This window comes from Phacochoerus africanus, chromosome 3 (genome assembly GCF_016906955.1).
Source record: "Phacochoerus africanus isolate WHEZ1 chromosome 3, ROS_Pafr_v1, whole genome shotgun sequence".
In the NCBI taxonomy this organism is placed as follows: Eukaryota; Metazoa; Chordata; class Mammalia; order Artiodactyla; family Suidae; genus Phacochoerus; species Phacochoerus africanus.
In genome coordinates this window covers 201,329,576-201,345,062 of record NC_062546.1, presented here as the reverse complement: position 1 = coordinate 201,345,062, position 15,487 = coordinate 201,329,576, and the positions used below count along the sequence as shown (strand labels likewise).

The following is a 15,487-nucleotide window of genomic DNA, read 5'->3' as shown; positions in this document are numbered from 1 at the left end:
AGTGGGTATGAACCTCTCCGGCTCCCCACACGGAAGAGGAACACGCGACGGCGGGGCTGAGACACAGCCGCTGGACGACACAAGGCGAGACGGCGCAGAGGCGGGTCCTACGCTGTTGACAGGGACGCCCCACAAGGTGCCGAGCTCGGGGCGTCGAGGACCGCGAGGCGGCCGCGGGTCCCGGGGCCGTGCCCTCTCTTACCACTGCTGATGGCCGAGTTTGCAATGACCGTAGCCTCACTCCACTGGTCGGCACTGGAGACAGAGTAGGAGCGCTGCTGCACGCCGTCCGGTCGGCCGCTCAAGGAGCCCAGGCTGACGCCGCTCGCCATCTGAGACCCAGGAGCGCTAGTGACATTCCCTAGGAATAAACAAGTCGGATGAATACCAGCGCGCACCCGGACCCGCAGCCGGCACGAGGCGGTCTAGGGGCTTGTGTGCCCGCGCACCGTGGACCCGACACCGACGGCCGCGGAACGCGCGGCCCGTGGAAGAAGCATCCGTCCTCCGGAACAACGCTGCGGAGGCAAAGAGGGTGAAGCGGCGCTGACGGGGCCGGACAGAGAGACCCGACGCCGCAGACGGCTGCACACAGCACAGGCCAAAGCGAAGACGCGCACCCCACCGCCAGCTCTGGATGGAGCCGCAGCGAGGACAAAAGCCCCGCTTTGGCGAAAAGCGCTCTTCCGAGCCGCCCGCCCGCCCGGCGGTGTCAGCCCATCCATGGAAGCGAAAGGATCGCCGATTGGGAGTCGACTGTCTGGTGCCAGGGGATTGCTTTCTCCCGGGGAAGCTATGCTTTACGATCAACACAAATCAAAGTTCCTGGAGACGACATCGGCGGAAACGCAGGCTCTTAAACCAGTAAGTTTACTCTTAACCTTGGAAGACTACGCCGAGGAAAAATAACCGCCGTGATTCCGCAGCGCGCACACGACCGTGATGAAAAATGGTCCCACTGTGTACTTAACGATTTGAATCAGTTGCTCAACAGCAAAATGAATTATTATCTGGTCGCACCAACTGTAGACTCAAAAACATAATTAAGTGCCCTTCTCTAAAGTTCGGCCAATCATACCTTGCTGTGAGTTCGCTTGTTAGACATTCTAAGGTATTAGGGTTCCCTTTTAAAAACTTTCCTCTGATTGTTCTGGTTTAGAACGCATTAATTTCTCTACTCTTTTAATAGAAGGTTTTCCTAGCACATGATTTTAAATACATAAACCATATTAGTAGTTCCTAAATCTGGCCAAATTACCAGAATTACCTGAGAAGCTTTTTAAAAATAGAGGCTTTGAAGAGTTCCCATTGTGGCTCAGTGGGTTAAGAACCTGACAGAGTGCCTGTGAGGATTCAGGTTCCATCCCTTGCCTCTCTTGGTGGGTTAAGGACCTGGCGTTGCTGTGGCTGGGGCTTATGTTGCAGAAGCAGCTCTGATTCAACCCCTAGCCTGGGAACTTCCATATGCTCCAAGTGCCAGCATTAAAAAAAAAAAAAAAAAGACAGAGGCTTCAAAAAAATTCAAATATTGATTCAGAAGGTCTTGGGGATGAAGTTTGAGGGCATATGCATTTTCACAAGCATGCTGGGGATTCTGGTGAGCAGCCAGAGGTAGGAACCAGGGCTCCCCCCACGCCCTCCACCAAACAACCGTCCTCACTGCAGTCCCATGGAGAAGTCACAAAATCGTCACTGAAATGCACGTGAGCAAAGAGGAGGAGTGAGCCATTAATTTTGCTCCAAGAAATGTATGTGTATTTCAGGCTTACGAAACGATGCCCATCTTATGCTGCTGTTGGGAATGGGGTGCATTTTGAATGTCATCAGAGAAACTATCCCCAGGCAGGTTTATCTGATTCCAGAAGAAAAGCCAGAACTAACACGTAAGAAGGGAAGGTCTTCCGAAGTGCCAGCCTCGTGCTAACCCCAGGAACACTGCCCGGGAGCCTATTTGGAAAGCAGACTCCCTGGCCCGCCCTCTCACATGCTTTTTAAAAAGCTCCCAGGTGATCGGTGCACAAGTGTAAATATGAGTGGGCGTGCAGGAGCCTCCGACTGATCAAAAAACAAACACCGAAGCCAGAGAATAACCACCCACATGAAATAAAAACTATGATGCGAGCGCTTTACCACCGCGGCCCGCTGAGAACAAAGGGGCTCCAGGGACGCAGCTTGGCCCAGGCTCCTCGGTATGGCTGCAGGGTCTTGAGCCAGTTTAAAGACTTGAGTGGGCACAACACTGGAAACTCACTCATCCTGAGCAGCAGCATCAGACCGTGCTCAGCGCCTGCCCTGTCACCGGTCCCCACCGCAGCCTGGGCAGGAGCGCCAGGCAAGTGGCATCTCGCAAGCACAGAGAGCAGTCCAGCTCAGCAAGGCGGTGCTGAGAGACACACCACACGCTCCCCTGCGTTTTCTCCAAGTGTCATTGTCCAGGGCGCCCTGTCGCTGTCCCCCGGGTGTGCTTCTCTTCGGCCAGATCCCTCTTACAACAGGGCGCTGAAACAGCCAGACAGCAAGGCCCGGGAGCTGACCGGATGTCCCCGTCCTGAGCCTGCGCTGACACCTGCATCTGCCACCTCCTCCGGCGCCCTGCTCCCCTCCGAGGAAGGCTCCCACTGGGCTGCACCATCAGCTCGGGTACCTCTTGGTCCCTGCTGGGCTCAACCAATGCGGGGGCGGAGGGAGGCGGGAGGTGAAGTGGGGGCATGCATTCCTGGGCCCCCTCCCTGAGGGGTCACTTGGGCTGGCTGTCCCTCTGCTGGAGGTCACCCCCCTCTCCCTTCCCTTTGGGTCTGTGGTGGTCCTGGCACCTGGTGCCTGCCCTGCTCCAGGCTTCTCTCTGCCCACGCCGCCGTCCCTCTGTAGAGAAACCTCTCTGAGTACAAGTGTGTGTGTGGGCCTCGGCCTCTCTGCCCCTCTGGGGACCTTGGTCTGGAACACACCCACCATTTAAGAGGGGTTCACAAGCCCTCCTGAGGTTTTGAGGCCGCTTCCGCTTTCGTCATGTGACTTTGGAACATTGCTAAGAGTTTATAGCGGGTGAGAAGCAAAGGAAAAGACAGAAAACAGAGGGAGAGGCGGGATGTGGAGAGATGCGTGCAAGCTGTGGCCCCACCCGGAGCCAGGCCCCGAGCCTGCGCAGCCCACAGGGGCACCTGCTGCCTCCCGCGAAGGTCCAGGGCGAGTCCTTCCTCCCTCCATGCCCATCTGTACCCTAACCAGTCTTACTGTAGAATTCGTCCACAGAGCCTCATGTCACACCACCTTTAGACACACGAGGCCACAACACTGGAAAAACCACGACCAAATTCACTGTCCTTCTGTCTTTGGGCAGGTGACGCCAGCGGTGGCCCCCCTCCCTTGTTTAGTCTGTCTGGGGTGTGGCTCTGAGCACAACCAGCCCTAAACCCTCCTGACATACTCCCATCAAAAGACAGAATGATCTTAGTGCATCTGTCACTGACTGCGAGACACCAGGAACAAGTATTCACACCTGTTCAGGGCAGCTGAGTTGATCTGAACTTGGATAAGGGCACGTTCCAGTGGTGACACCTGATAAACAGCTTATCGAAGGATGACAAGTTCTCCATCCTAAGGCCAAACATCTACCATAGAAAAGAGAAAGAGGAGTTCCTGTCATGGCTCAGTGGGTTAAGAACCCGACTAGTATCTGTGAGGATGCAAGTTCGATCCCTGGCCTCGCTCAGTGGGTTAAGGATCCGGCGATGCTGTGATCTGTGGTGTAGATCGCAGGTGTGGCTCGGATCCCGTGTGGCTGTGACTGTGGTGTAGGCCTGCAGCTGCAGCTCTGATTCGACCCCTAGTCTGGGAACCTCCATATGCCCCAGATGGGGTCCTAAAAGGACAGAAAAAAAAAAAAAAAAAAAGAAAGAAAAGAAAAGGGCAAGTTGATTCCTTAAAATGTACAAACTATCGAAAAGCCATTCGATGATGCTGATCATGTGTCTACCTCCCACTCCTTGTCCAATGAAATTTTAAGCACAAGTTCAATACAATGAGCTGCTGGTGGATCCACGCTGGGCTTTAGCTCCTGACGGGCACCCCCCTCTCCCCGAAACCAAAGTGGGATAATGTTGGGGTGAAGACTGTGTGGTCCTGGTGTCTGGTCGAGGAATTCACACGAGGCCCAGACAACTGTGTGGAATCCTTCAGAGAGCCTACCCTGAGGGCCCTCCAGCTTGCAAGGATCTTCTTACCCCAAACACATCCAATTCCTGATTGTCAAACTACATAGAGATGCCAAGACTGAATTCTGCCCAAATGAATCTGTGTTATAAAAGTAAACATTTAAGGGAGTTTCCATTGTGGCTCAGCAGTAACAAACCCAAACAGTATCCCTAAGGAGGTGGGTTTGATCCCTGGCCCCGTCAGTGGGTTAAGGATCCAGCATTGCCGTGAGCTGTGGTATAAGTTGCAGATGCAGCTTGGATCTGGTTTCCTGTGGCTGTGGTGTAGGCTGGCAGCTGCAGCTCTGATTCAACCCCTAGCCTGGAAACTTCCATGTGCTGAGGGTGCACCCCGCCTCCAAAGTAGACATTAAAAACAGATCCAAAAAACAAAAAAACAAACAAACAAAAAAACAAAAACAGATCCAAGAGTTCCCGTTGTGGCTCAGCGGTAACAAATCTGACAATTACCCATGAGGATGCGAGTTTGATCTCCGGCCTTTCTCAGTGGGTTAAGGATTGGGCACTGCCATGAGCTGTGGTATAGGCTGCAGATGCAACTTGGATCCCTCAATGCTGTGGCTATAAGTCTGACTTGACCCCCTAGCCTGGGAACTTACATATGCTGCAGGTGAAGCCTAAAAAGACAAAAAAAAAAAAAAAAAAGGGAAGAAAGTAAATAAAACAGATCCATAATCTTGTGGCCTGGAGATTGGGTTGATCTCAGCAATGTGCTTTTTGCTTAGTGGGCAATGATTTCTTTTTAAAGTAGAATTTGGGAGATTGCATTTTAAAATCCATGTTTTCTGGCACTGTTTGCAAAATAAGAACATGCTGAAGTCCTGGGCTGATTTGCGCTCAGAAACAGCTGACCCCATCTCTGAACCTTCCTGGATTATCGGAATCTGCCTGGATTATCTGAATCTGCCCTGGAGAAGACAGGGCACACACCACCCTCCTGACAATCCCACTTCTCTCAACTGCCTGCCCACCTGGTTCCTGATCTTTGGTGACCATGAGTTACAGAATCTTTCAAAAATATGCATAGGAAGTTTGTCATTTTAGAAGGAGAAGATATCTCATTTTGTCTCAAGAGAGTCAATCTCTTTTTTATATATGCTCATTCACTTTAATTTCCATTAAAATTTTCCTGAAAATCAAATAACAAAGATCAATTATGACATAAGGAAACAAAAAAATTACAAAGGGTAATAAATATTGTTTCTGCCCTAAATATATACTCTGAGATCCACAAACAGGTACTTGCCTTTACATGTAAATGCATATCCAGACTGGAAAAGAAGTAAAACTATCACTGTTTGCAGTTGACATGATACCATACATAGAAGTCCTAAAGATGCTACCAGGAAATTGTTAGAGCTCATTGACAAACTTGGTAAAGTTGCAGGATACAAAATTAATGCACAGAAATCTATTGCATTTCTATCCACTAACAATTAAAGATCAGAAAGAGAAATTAAGGAAACAATCCTATTTACCGTCACATCAAAAAGACTAAAGCGTCTAGGAATAAACCTACCTAAAGAGACAAAAGACCTGTACTCTGAAAACTATAAGAGCTGATGAAAGAAATCAAAGATGACACAAACAGATGGAAAGACATACCATGCTCTCAGACTGAAAGAATCAATATTGTCAAAATGACTATACTACCCAGGGCAATCTACAGACTCAATGAAATCCCTATCAAGTGGCCGATGACATTCTTCACAGAACTAAAACAAAATATTTTAAAATTTGCATGGAAAAACAAAAGACCCAGAATAGTCAAAGGAATATTGGGGGAAAATGGAGCTGGAGGAATCAGGCTCCCTGACCTCAGACTATACTACAAAGTTGCAGTAATCAAAACAGCATGGTACTGGCACAAACACAGACATATAGATCAGTGGAACAGGATAGAAAGCTCAGAAATAAACCCAAGCACCTAGGGTCAACTAATCCATGATGAATGAGGCAAGAACATACAGTGGAGGAAAGACAGTCTCTTCAATAAGTGGTACTGGGAAAACTGGACAGCTACATGTAAAAGAATGAAATTAGAACATTCTCTAACACCATACACAAAAATGAACTCAAAATGGATTAAGGACCTAAACGTAAGGCTAGATACTTATACTTTCCCCAGAGGGAAACACAGGCAGAACACTCTTTGACATAAATTGTAGCAATATCTTGTTTGATCCACCTGCTAGAATAATGAAAATAAAAACTAAAATAAAACAACAGGACCTAATTTAATCTTAAAAGCTTCAGCATAGCAAAGGAAACCATTAAAAAAGAAAACCAAAAAGACAACCCAAGGAATGGGAAAAAAATCTTTACAAATGAAGCAACCAATAAGGGATGAAGCTCTAAAACCCATACAAACATCTCATGGAGGTTTATATCAAAAAACCCCCAAAAACCCAATCAAAAAATGGGCAGAAGATCTAAGTAGACATTTCTCCAAAGAAGACATGTCTGGCCATAAAACACATGAAAAGATGCTCAACATCACTAACTACTGGAGATATTAAGTAAAAACTACAATGAGGTATCATTCCACTCCAGTCAGAATGGCCATCATCAAAAAGCCTACAAGCCATAAATGCTGGAGAGGGTATAGAGAAAAGGGAACCTTCTTACACTGTTGGTGGGAATGTGAATTGGTGCAACTACTATGGAAGTTCCTTAAAAAACAAATTGTAGAACTACCATATGATCCAGTCATCCCACCCCTGGGCATACATCTGGAGAAAACCATAATTCAAAAAGATACATGCATCCCAGTGTTCATTGCAGCACTAGTTACAATAGCCAAGACATGGAAACAACCTAATGTCCATCCACAGAGGAATGGACAAAGAAGATGTGGTATGCATATACAATGGAATATTATTCAGCATAAAAAAAGATGAAAGAAGGCCACTTGCAGCAACATTGATGGACCTGGACATTATCATACTGAGTGAAGTAAGTCAGCAAAAGACAAATACTGTATGATAGCACTTACATGTATAATCTAATGAAAATGACACAAAAGAAGTAATTTATAAAACAGAAATATAGATTTCAAAACCAATCTTATGGTTACCATAGGGAAAACCATGGGGGTAGGGGGAGGAATTGGGAGGGCGGGAATAAGATACACACACTACTGTATAAAATAGATGATAAACAAGAACCCATTGCACAGCACAGGGAACTCTATTCAATAGTTTGCAATAACCTATATGGGAAAAGAGAATGGATTATATTTATACGTATAGCTGATGCACCTGGCTGTACCCCTGAAACTAATTCAACGCTGTAAGTCAACTATACTCCAATAAAATGTTTAAAAATTCAAAAATAAGTCAATATAAATGCTGAAAGGCCCATGATCTAACTTGGAAGCAAACCAGTGGCCCATAGACTTGGTCAGGACACCATGAAAGCAGCCTCGCTGGCTTAATGTGGCCCACGATGCCTCTCGTCCCAAGCATGAGCCATCTTGGGTCAGTGGTCATATTTTGAGGCATTTCTACTTACTTTGAATAAATCCTTTAGTCAAAGCAACCAACTACCCCCAACTGTTTCATGAATATTTCTAATAACCATACAGGGTTAAAAATCTAATTCTAGTATTTTACATAATTTCTGATGCTTTAAAAAATTTTATTGGAGTATAGCTGACTTATAATGCTGTTAGTTTTAGGTGTGGAGCAAAGCCATTCAGTTATACATAACACTCATTCTTTTTCAGATTCTTTTGCCATATAGGTTAATACAGAATATTGAGTAGAGTCCCTGTGCTCCACAGTAGGCTCCTGTTAGGGATTTATTCTATACAGAGTAGTGTGTATAGGTTAATCCTAAACTTCTGATTTATCAGATGCTTGTTTTTTTTTTTTTCTTTTTACAGCTGTACCTATGGTTATATCAAAGTTCCCGAGTCAGGAGTGCAGCTGTGCTGCCAGCCTATACCACAGCCACAGCAACACTGGATCCTAAACCCACTAAGGAAAGCTGGGGATCAAACCCATATCCTCACGGACACTATGTTGGATTCTTTTTTTTTTTGGTCTTTTTTTTTGGTTGTTGTTGTTGTTGCTATTTCTTGGGCCGCTTCTGCGGCATATGGAGGTTCCCAGGCTAGGGGTTGAATCAGAGCTGTAGCCACCGGCCTACGCCAGAGCCACAGCAACGCTGGATCTGAGCCGTGTCTGCAACCTACACCACAGCTCACGGCAACGCCGGATCGTTAACCCACTGAGCAAGGGCAGGGACCGAACCCGCAACCTCATGGTTCTGGGCGGATTCGTTAACCACCGCGCCACAATGGGAACTCCCTATGTTGGATTCTTAACCCACTGAGTCACAATGGGAACTCCTGATGCTGTGGGCACTCGCATCCCCTACATCAGGCCCCAACAAAGACTAGTGGGTCATTTCTATTCCTGAATGAACCTAATGAACCAGTTGAGTGACACTGAGCTGCCCCTGCTCCTGGTTTTCTAATGGGCACCATTCTAGTGATACCTCCCATGTGTGGTGCCACCCAACGGGTTCTCCTCACTTTCGAAAATTCCTCTGAGCACATCGGGGAGAGATGCTGAGTTTCAGATCACATTATCTGCTCCCAAAGTACTCCAGGGTGACCACTCTCATTAAAGGGCAGTTCATTCACATTAACAAGTTATTAATTGAGGCTGCAGACCTGGCATTCTCACTGATAAAAAAGAAGCCAGGACAGATCTGATTCCCTGAGAGCCATAGGTCTTAAAATTCAGACCCTGAGACCACATGGTGCCTAGGCACCGGCCTGAGGGCAGTCCCCGTCAGCCTGGAGTGAGGCAGAGGCCTCTGCTCCGGGTGGTCGGGCAGAATGGCTGGGAACCTAAAGCCCAAATGGCCCGCCACAATCCAGAAAAACACCTCTCTGGGGGGCTGCTAGGTTGACTAGTTAACTCAAATGCCTACACCTACACCTGGTTAGTTAAAACAGCGTCCTTAAGGAAAGACCTGGGCCCTTGCTCCCCAGCCCTTAGGACCTCAAGTACAAGACAGCCAGTGGGATCGGAATCACAAACCGAACACACCCTCGATGACAAGGCGCGAGCATGCCCTGAGCCGAGAGAACCGCCCTGCAGGGCGCCCGGGGTCCAAGAGGTGCCCTGCTGACCACAGCCCTGGTGATGCCCAGGAGAGAAGCACGCCCACTTCCTCCCCCAGCAAGTGACCCCCCCTAAACCACATCTGCTTTGCTACAGAATTTCAGCCACGTGCCTGGGAAACAGGATAAGAAGCCAGGGCCTATGGGGGTGGGGTGGGAGCATCAGCGGGGGCTGGAACTTGTTATCTTTGCAGACCTGGCTTTTTCATTCAACCTCCCTCCCTCCCTCTTTTCTTTGTACAGCCATACCTGCGGCATACGGAAGTTCCCAGGCCAGGGGCTGCCTGGAAGCTGCAGCTGCAGCAACGCCACAGCCACGACAACACCAGATCTGAGCCGCATCTGCGACCTACACCACAGCTCATGGCAACAGTGGATCCTTAATCCACTGAGCGAGGCCAGGGATCGAACCCACATCCTCATGAATACTAGTCGGGTTCTTAACCTACTGAGCCACAACAGAGAAGAGATCCTGTGAGCCAGCCCAGGGGTCCTCCTTCCTGGAGCCCAGGGGGCAGGCGTCACGTCTGGTTCTAACGCCCTGAGCCCAGAGCCAGCAGACAGGAGGCCCGAGGAGGAAGCGGGGCTGTGAGCCCTGCCAGTGGAAGGGGCCCCTTTCTCCCTTCCCTCCGCCTTCCTCGTCCCCACCCCGAGCCTGAGCTCTACCCGCTACCCCTCCTGCTGGAACCGGGTCTAGGGGTCCCTGTTTGTTCAGGTCCTGGCAGCCTTTTGCTCCAGCGGTGGCTTCAGGAGTGGCTGCGGAGGGCACAGACCTGGCGGATAGAACGGCTCCTTCGGAGGAAGGCGGAGCTGTGTGTTGTTGGACAAGAGGATCCCCGCCCAGGGCGAAGGCTGGGCAGGCTTGCCCACACCCCATTATAAAAGACTGGGGTTCCTAAGCACGGGGTTCCCCTCCGTGTCACCTGGCCCTGACGGAACCATGGCAGGACACTGCCGGGACTCGGCCACTGGTACTGCTGGGAATAATGAAGTCATCTGCCCTGAGCCGGGAGCCTCCCCATCCGGGAAGGAGGCAGGCTGGCTGCACTTGCCAGGAGGGGACCCATCAGACCCCACACAGTCCTCGCCACCTAGCCTAACACGGGCCTCCTGCGTGTGCTGGTCCCACGGCACTGAGCCCCTGATGTGCTTGCTGGACACAGTGAAGAGGGAGGTCCCTGTCCTTAGAGAAGCCACCGCCTCGTCCAGGAGAAGGTCTCAGCCAAGTCCACGAGGGGCCAAAACACAGGGCGAGGAACCTGAGAGCCGTCAGAAGAATGAGAGGCAGGAGACCAGACCTGCTGCTGGACGGTGGAGGCAGGACCTTCTGCGATGCCAAAGGTTTATTTTAGACTTTGGGATTGGCCCTTCTCTGCAAAGAACAGCTCAGCAAGGGGACACTTCCTGCACACGATCCCCGAACAAGGCAAACCGCTCTTCCGACTCACCCGACATGGAGCCTTCACAGAATGGCCCCATTTGTTCTTTTTTTCCCCTCAAGATTCCTCTTTCTCTGTCACATTCCTCCAGACATGAAATCCCTTAAAATCATACACACATGCATAAACGATCCGCCAGGACTCATGCACAAGAATGTTCATGGCAGAATTACTCAGAACGGCTGAAATGTCCATCCATCCACCACGGGTACCTGGTGGTGCGTCCACACCAGGAAGAATGAATGGTGACACGGGACAGACACCACGGACAGGATGTGTTCCAAAGAGGACAGACACGAGAGCACCACCTGCTGTGGTCCCATAGAACCGTGGGTCAAAGCCCCCTGGCCAAACCCATCTACAGAGCGGGAAATCAGACGGTGCTTTGCCCTCGGGGTGTGTGTGTGTGGGGGGAGATGTGGGCAGCGATGGGATGGGGTGTGGAGGGCTTCCTGGGCTGCTGGTCACCTGCTGCTATTTGACCTGCATGCTAGTCACCTGTACACTTAGCTGTAATTTAGGATTTTGCACATTCTAAGTGTATGGTAATAAAATTGGTCCCTCCCAACCTCCAAAAAACCCCCAAACTTGAACAAAGCTCCCTGGAATGGCTGGTGAAGACACAAGTCAGATCAGCAAGTGTGAGAGCACGGAGACCATTTCACGAGCATTACATTCCACAGAGCAGCCCAGCCCTGCAGGGTCTGGGACACGGACGCCCGGAGGAAGGGAGGCAGAGAAGGACCCGTCTGGTTTTATCCCAGTATTTCTCTCCCCAAACGGCATCTGCATTCTCACGACATACGACTCCCTGGCCCATTCTGAACTCAGAAGAGCGCTTCCCCAAAGCCCCCATCTCCGGATCAGCTGGCCGTGGCCTTGATTAGTGGGGGTGGCGGCGGCATTAGGGTGCTAATCCGCCGGCGCTCGCGCCATCCTCCTTGATATGGATATGTGTGCGTGTGTGTGTGCGTGTGTGTGTGTGCGCGCGCCCACTGGGTCGCCTGATTAGTGCACACTTCCGTGTGTCAAAAGCACCAGCTTCTTCCCCAAGAATAATTCTAGCTCTACTTACATCCCTAAAGCGTAAGAGTTGATTTGAAAAGGTACTTACCTCCACCATATGCTATTTTTCTTTCAACGATTTGCATTTCAAAGTGAATATGGCATTTCTAGCTGAATGAATATCAGTATGTTGCCTGATCTCACACGAGCATGAAAAAGATGCTGCTTTTCTATTGAACAAGAATGTTTTCATCCACCAAATGGCATCAAAGACAGAGCCCCTCTTTTCAGCTATAGGCTTACGACATTAAAAACAGCCTGTTCTGATTCTTAATGTATACCCTGAAATATAGCTTTTCAGAGCATTCAAATAGAGCTCCATCAACTTTTTTTTTTTTAATACAGAATCCTGCTCACTGCGCTGTCTGATTTTGGTCTCTCTCCACTAACAAGACCCTGCCCAGGCTTCAACTATGAAAACCCTACTTGGCATTTAGCTTATTGGTGAAATAGCCTGGAAAAGAGCAGAAACTCTTGGCGAGGGTGATCCTGGACACTGAGCATGTATGTGTCAAAGAGACATTTATTTCCACGGTGGGACGTGACATATTTTTAAAAATTTTTAATTATAGGAATCGGAGTGATAGGAACTCATTTTTGCCCTTGCAGGCTTCACCCTCTGAAATATACAAATAGACAGAGATCGCTTTTTTTTTTGGCCCCGCGCGTGGCAGAGTGCAAGTTCCCTGGTCAGGGATCGAATCCACGCCAATGCCAGATCCTTAACCCACGGAGCCACCAGGGAACTCCGAGAGTGCGCTTGTGGGCCCTTTCCCATTCCTGCGTGTGTTCAAATGTTATAAACACCGAGCGTGAGGTGACCTTGCAAACCTAGAGCTTGGCCACGCCCTACTCCCTGTGCGGGTGGTAAAACCAGGTCTGCCAGAATTGGGGCTGGACGATGGAGGCTCTGCTAATGACCAGACCACTTCAGCCTAGGCCTTCGCCATCTGTTCTGTCCTCTAATTATAAACCCAAAAATAATATAATTCACAACACCACCATAAAAAGTGAGATAGGAATGATTTAAGTGCCTGTGAGGAGGCCCATTTGCCTCACTATTTGCATAGGAAACCTGCCTCCTTTTGGCAAAGCAGGGTCTCAGGCGAAGGGGCTTTTTCCCAAGGACACATTCTGTGTCTTTTCCTAAAGATGCAGGCGTTCAGGACCCTGTGATACCTGTTTTGCAGAAGAGTGCAGTTTCCCACATCCATGATTGAGAAGGGAATCTTCTGTTTCTCCGAATGCCATTCACTTTCGCTCTTTTTTTTGGTTCCATATTTCCTGCGGTTTGCTTACCAGAGAAAAAAGAATGCACAGAATCCAGACCTAACGGTAATGACATCTGTAGCTACTAAATACAACATTGTGGCCACACCCAGAACAGAAAACCCTGTAGCTAGAGAGGTAACAGCTGTTTCCTAAAAGGTGGAAATAGCTCATTTTATTCTGATTTATCCCTGTTCTAATGATGACGCCAAGGGCAAAAAGTGGGAGTCTGTCCTGTGGTACAAATTATTTAAAACATATTTTGTGAAGTTATACAGATACACAACAAATGCAAATTAGAAGTCTACCAAAATCTCATTTACTAGATCAACTCATTATTGGACACACATATACATTTTTCTTAGTTATGACCATAGAGAAGATGGGATTTTATTTTTTTTAATTCATTATTTTTTTGGCTGCACCTGTGGCATGTGGAAATTCCTTGGCCAGGGACTGAGCCTGAACCATTCCAGTAACCCTAGCGGTGACAATGCCGGATCCTTAACCCGCTGAGCCACCAGGGAATTCTTTTTTTATTTAATCTTTTTCTAGGGCCGCACATGCGGCATATGGAGGTTCCCAGCCTAGGGGTTGAATAGGAGCTGTAGCCGCCGGCCTACACCCACAGCCACAAGCAATGCAGGATCCAAGCCGCGTCTGTGACCTACACCACAGCTCACGGCCATGCCGGATCCTTAACCCACTGAGCAAGGCCAGGGACGGAACCTGCAACCTCATGGTTCCTAGTCAGATTCGTTAACCACTGAGCCACGACGGGAACTCCCAGGGAGTTCTGAATAGATCTAATTTTATACACCTCTTTAATGACTTCCCAGCCATTTCCCCGAGTTGTTCCATCATCTTCACAATAATTTTAGATGTGTAACATCTTAGGGGTTTAATGTAAATAACTTCTGGTCTCCTACATTTCGATAGTTGCGATCATTTGCCGTTTCTCAGTGTTATAAACAATACTGCGAAGGACATCTTCTGCTCTTTTTCTTTTTCTCAGGCCCACATCCCAGAAGAGTTACTGCTGGGCCAAACAGCATCAACAGCTTTCTGACTTGTAGATAGATGTGGATTCATTTTCTTAATGACCGCGGGCTAAAAGAAGATGGAACCTGGCATCTTGAAAACAATTCAGTTTCATAATTTGTGAAACGAATAGAAGAGCCACAATGATGATGATAAAATGGAGATAATGATGCTCACAGACCCCCTGTGGGGACATAAAGACCAAACTGCGTTAAGCACTTTGCGAACTGCGAAGCCTCAGACGGTATCAGCTGTCATTACTTTACGTTAGCACTGGTGCTCCTTTTCTCTCTAGCTTTTTTTTGTTTTAACAAGGATGGTGATACTGCTCATTTCGACTTTAGACTCCCATTTCTCTCGGGCTGGCGTCTCTTGGTATGTACACTGCTTGCGCTTCTCGCCTCGCCTCTGCACGCTGCACGCAGTCCAACCCTCATTCACTGGATGGTGTTTCTTGAGCACATGGGCCAGGGCAGCGTTGGGCGTTGAGACACTCAATCCCACTCGTCCCGCTGCCTGTCTCCCCAAATGCCAAAGGTGACACCAAAGCCGTCAGAGGTAGAGTTTATAAAAGGAAAGATGGAAAGGAAAGAAATCAAGGGCTTGGGCCGTGATGCCCCCGAAGGACGAATGCAATGACCCGATGGTCAGGACAAGTGAGCGAGAGACCCCACGGCCCCCCCAACAGCCCATTGCGGGGATCCTGCTGCACCCTGAGGATGGGCAGGGCTGGTGTCGGCCAATTTAGGGTGAAAACAGGAACACATCCGAAGGAAAGTTCTGACACTTAGAAACGGATTGAAATATTTATTCCAAAGACAGAGCCTTTTCCAGCGAGGCGGTACAGCATTCGTCACTGCAAAACAATACCTGCACATCTCATCCTGCCTGTTTATATCAGCGTGAGAGACACCTGCTACGGCGGATTTTGGAGCGTGTCCTCGAATGGTTACTCACGCTCATTTACACGATGCTGACACAGTGCTTACTAAGCTACAAGCTATTGCTTGGTACAAGTGACACCAACAAGTTTATACGCAATATAGTGATAATGAGGTATGGCCACATTACACGGAACAAGGCTAAAACTGAGGATTTTCTTTTCAGCAAAAAAAAAAAAAAAAAAACCCAACCAACCAAACAAAAAACAAACAAAAAACCCCCCACAATTATGGCATTCAAGTGATAATGCTTTATAAAACAGGAAGCCCAAGATGCTTGTGCCTTGTCTTCTGGCTTCTTATCTGGTACTCTGCCCCCCTGCATCTTAATTTGATTGTTTTGTTTACTTGTCTGCCATGCAGAATAGTCCCTTCTTTAAAATA

At 48.6% G+C, this 15,487-nt stretch overlaps 1 protein-coding gene across 8 annotated transcripts in view; it reads right to left on the bottom strand.

Annotated features, from left to right (window-relative positions):
- AGAP1 (ArfGAP with GTPase domain, ankyrin repeat and PH domain 1) overlaps positions 1–15,487 on the bottom strand; it is a 566,173-nt gene that overhangs the window by 169,181 nt on the left and 381,505 nt on the right. For 5 of the 8 annotated variants that reach the window (XM_047773835.1, XM_047773836.1, XM_047773831.1 and 2 more), the window contains one exon: positions 203–361. The exons of the other annotated variants lie outside the window; for them this stretch is intronic. In XM_047773835.1, the coding sequence (XP_047629791.1) occupies positions 203–361 (159 nt within the window). The remainder of the gene's footprint in view (positions 1–202; positions 362–15,487) is intronic. 8 annotated transcript variants of the gene reach the window in all.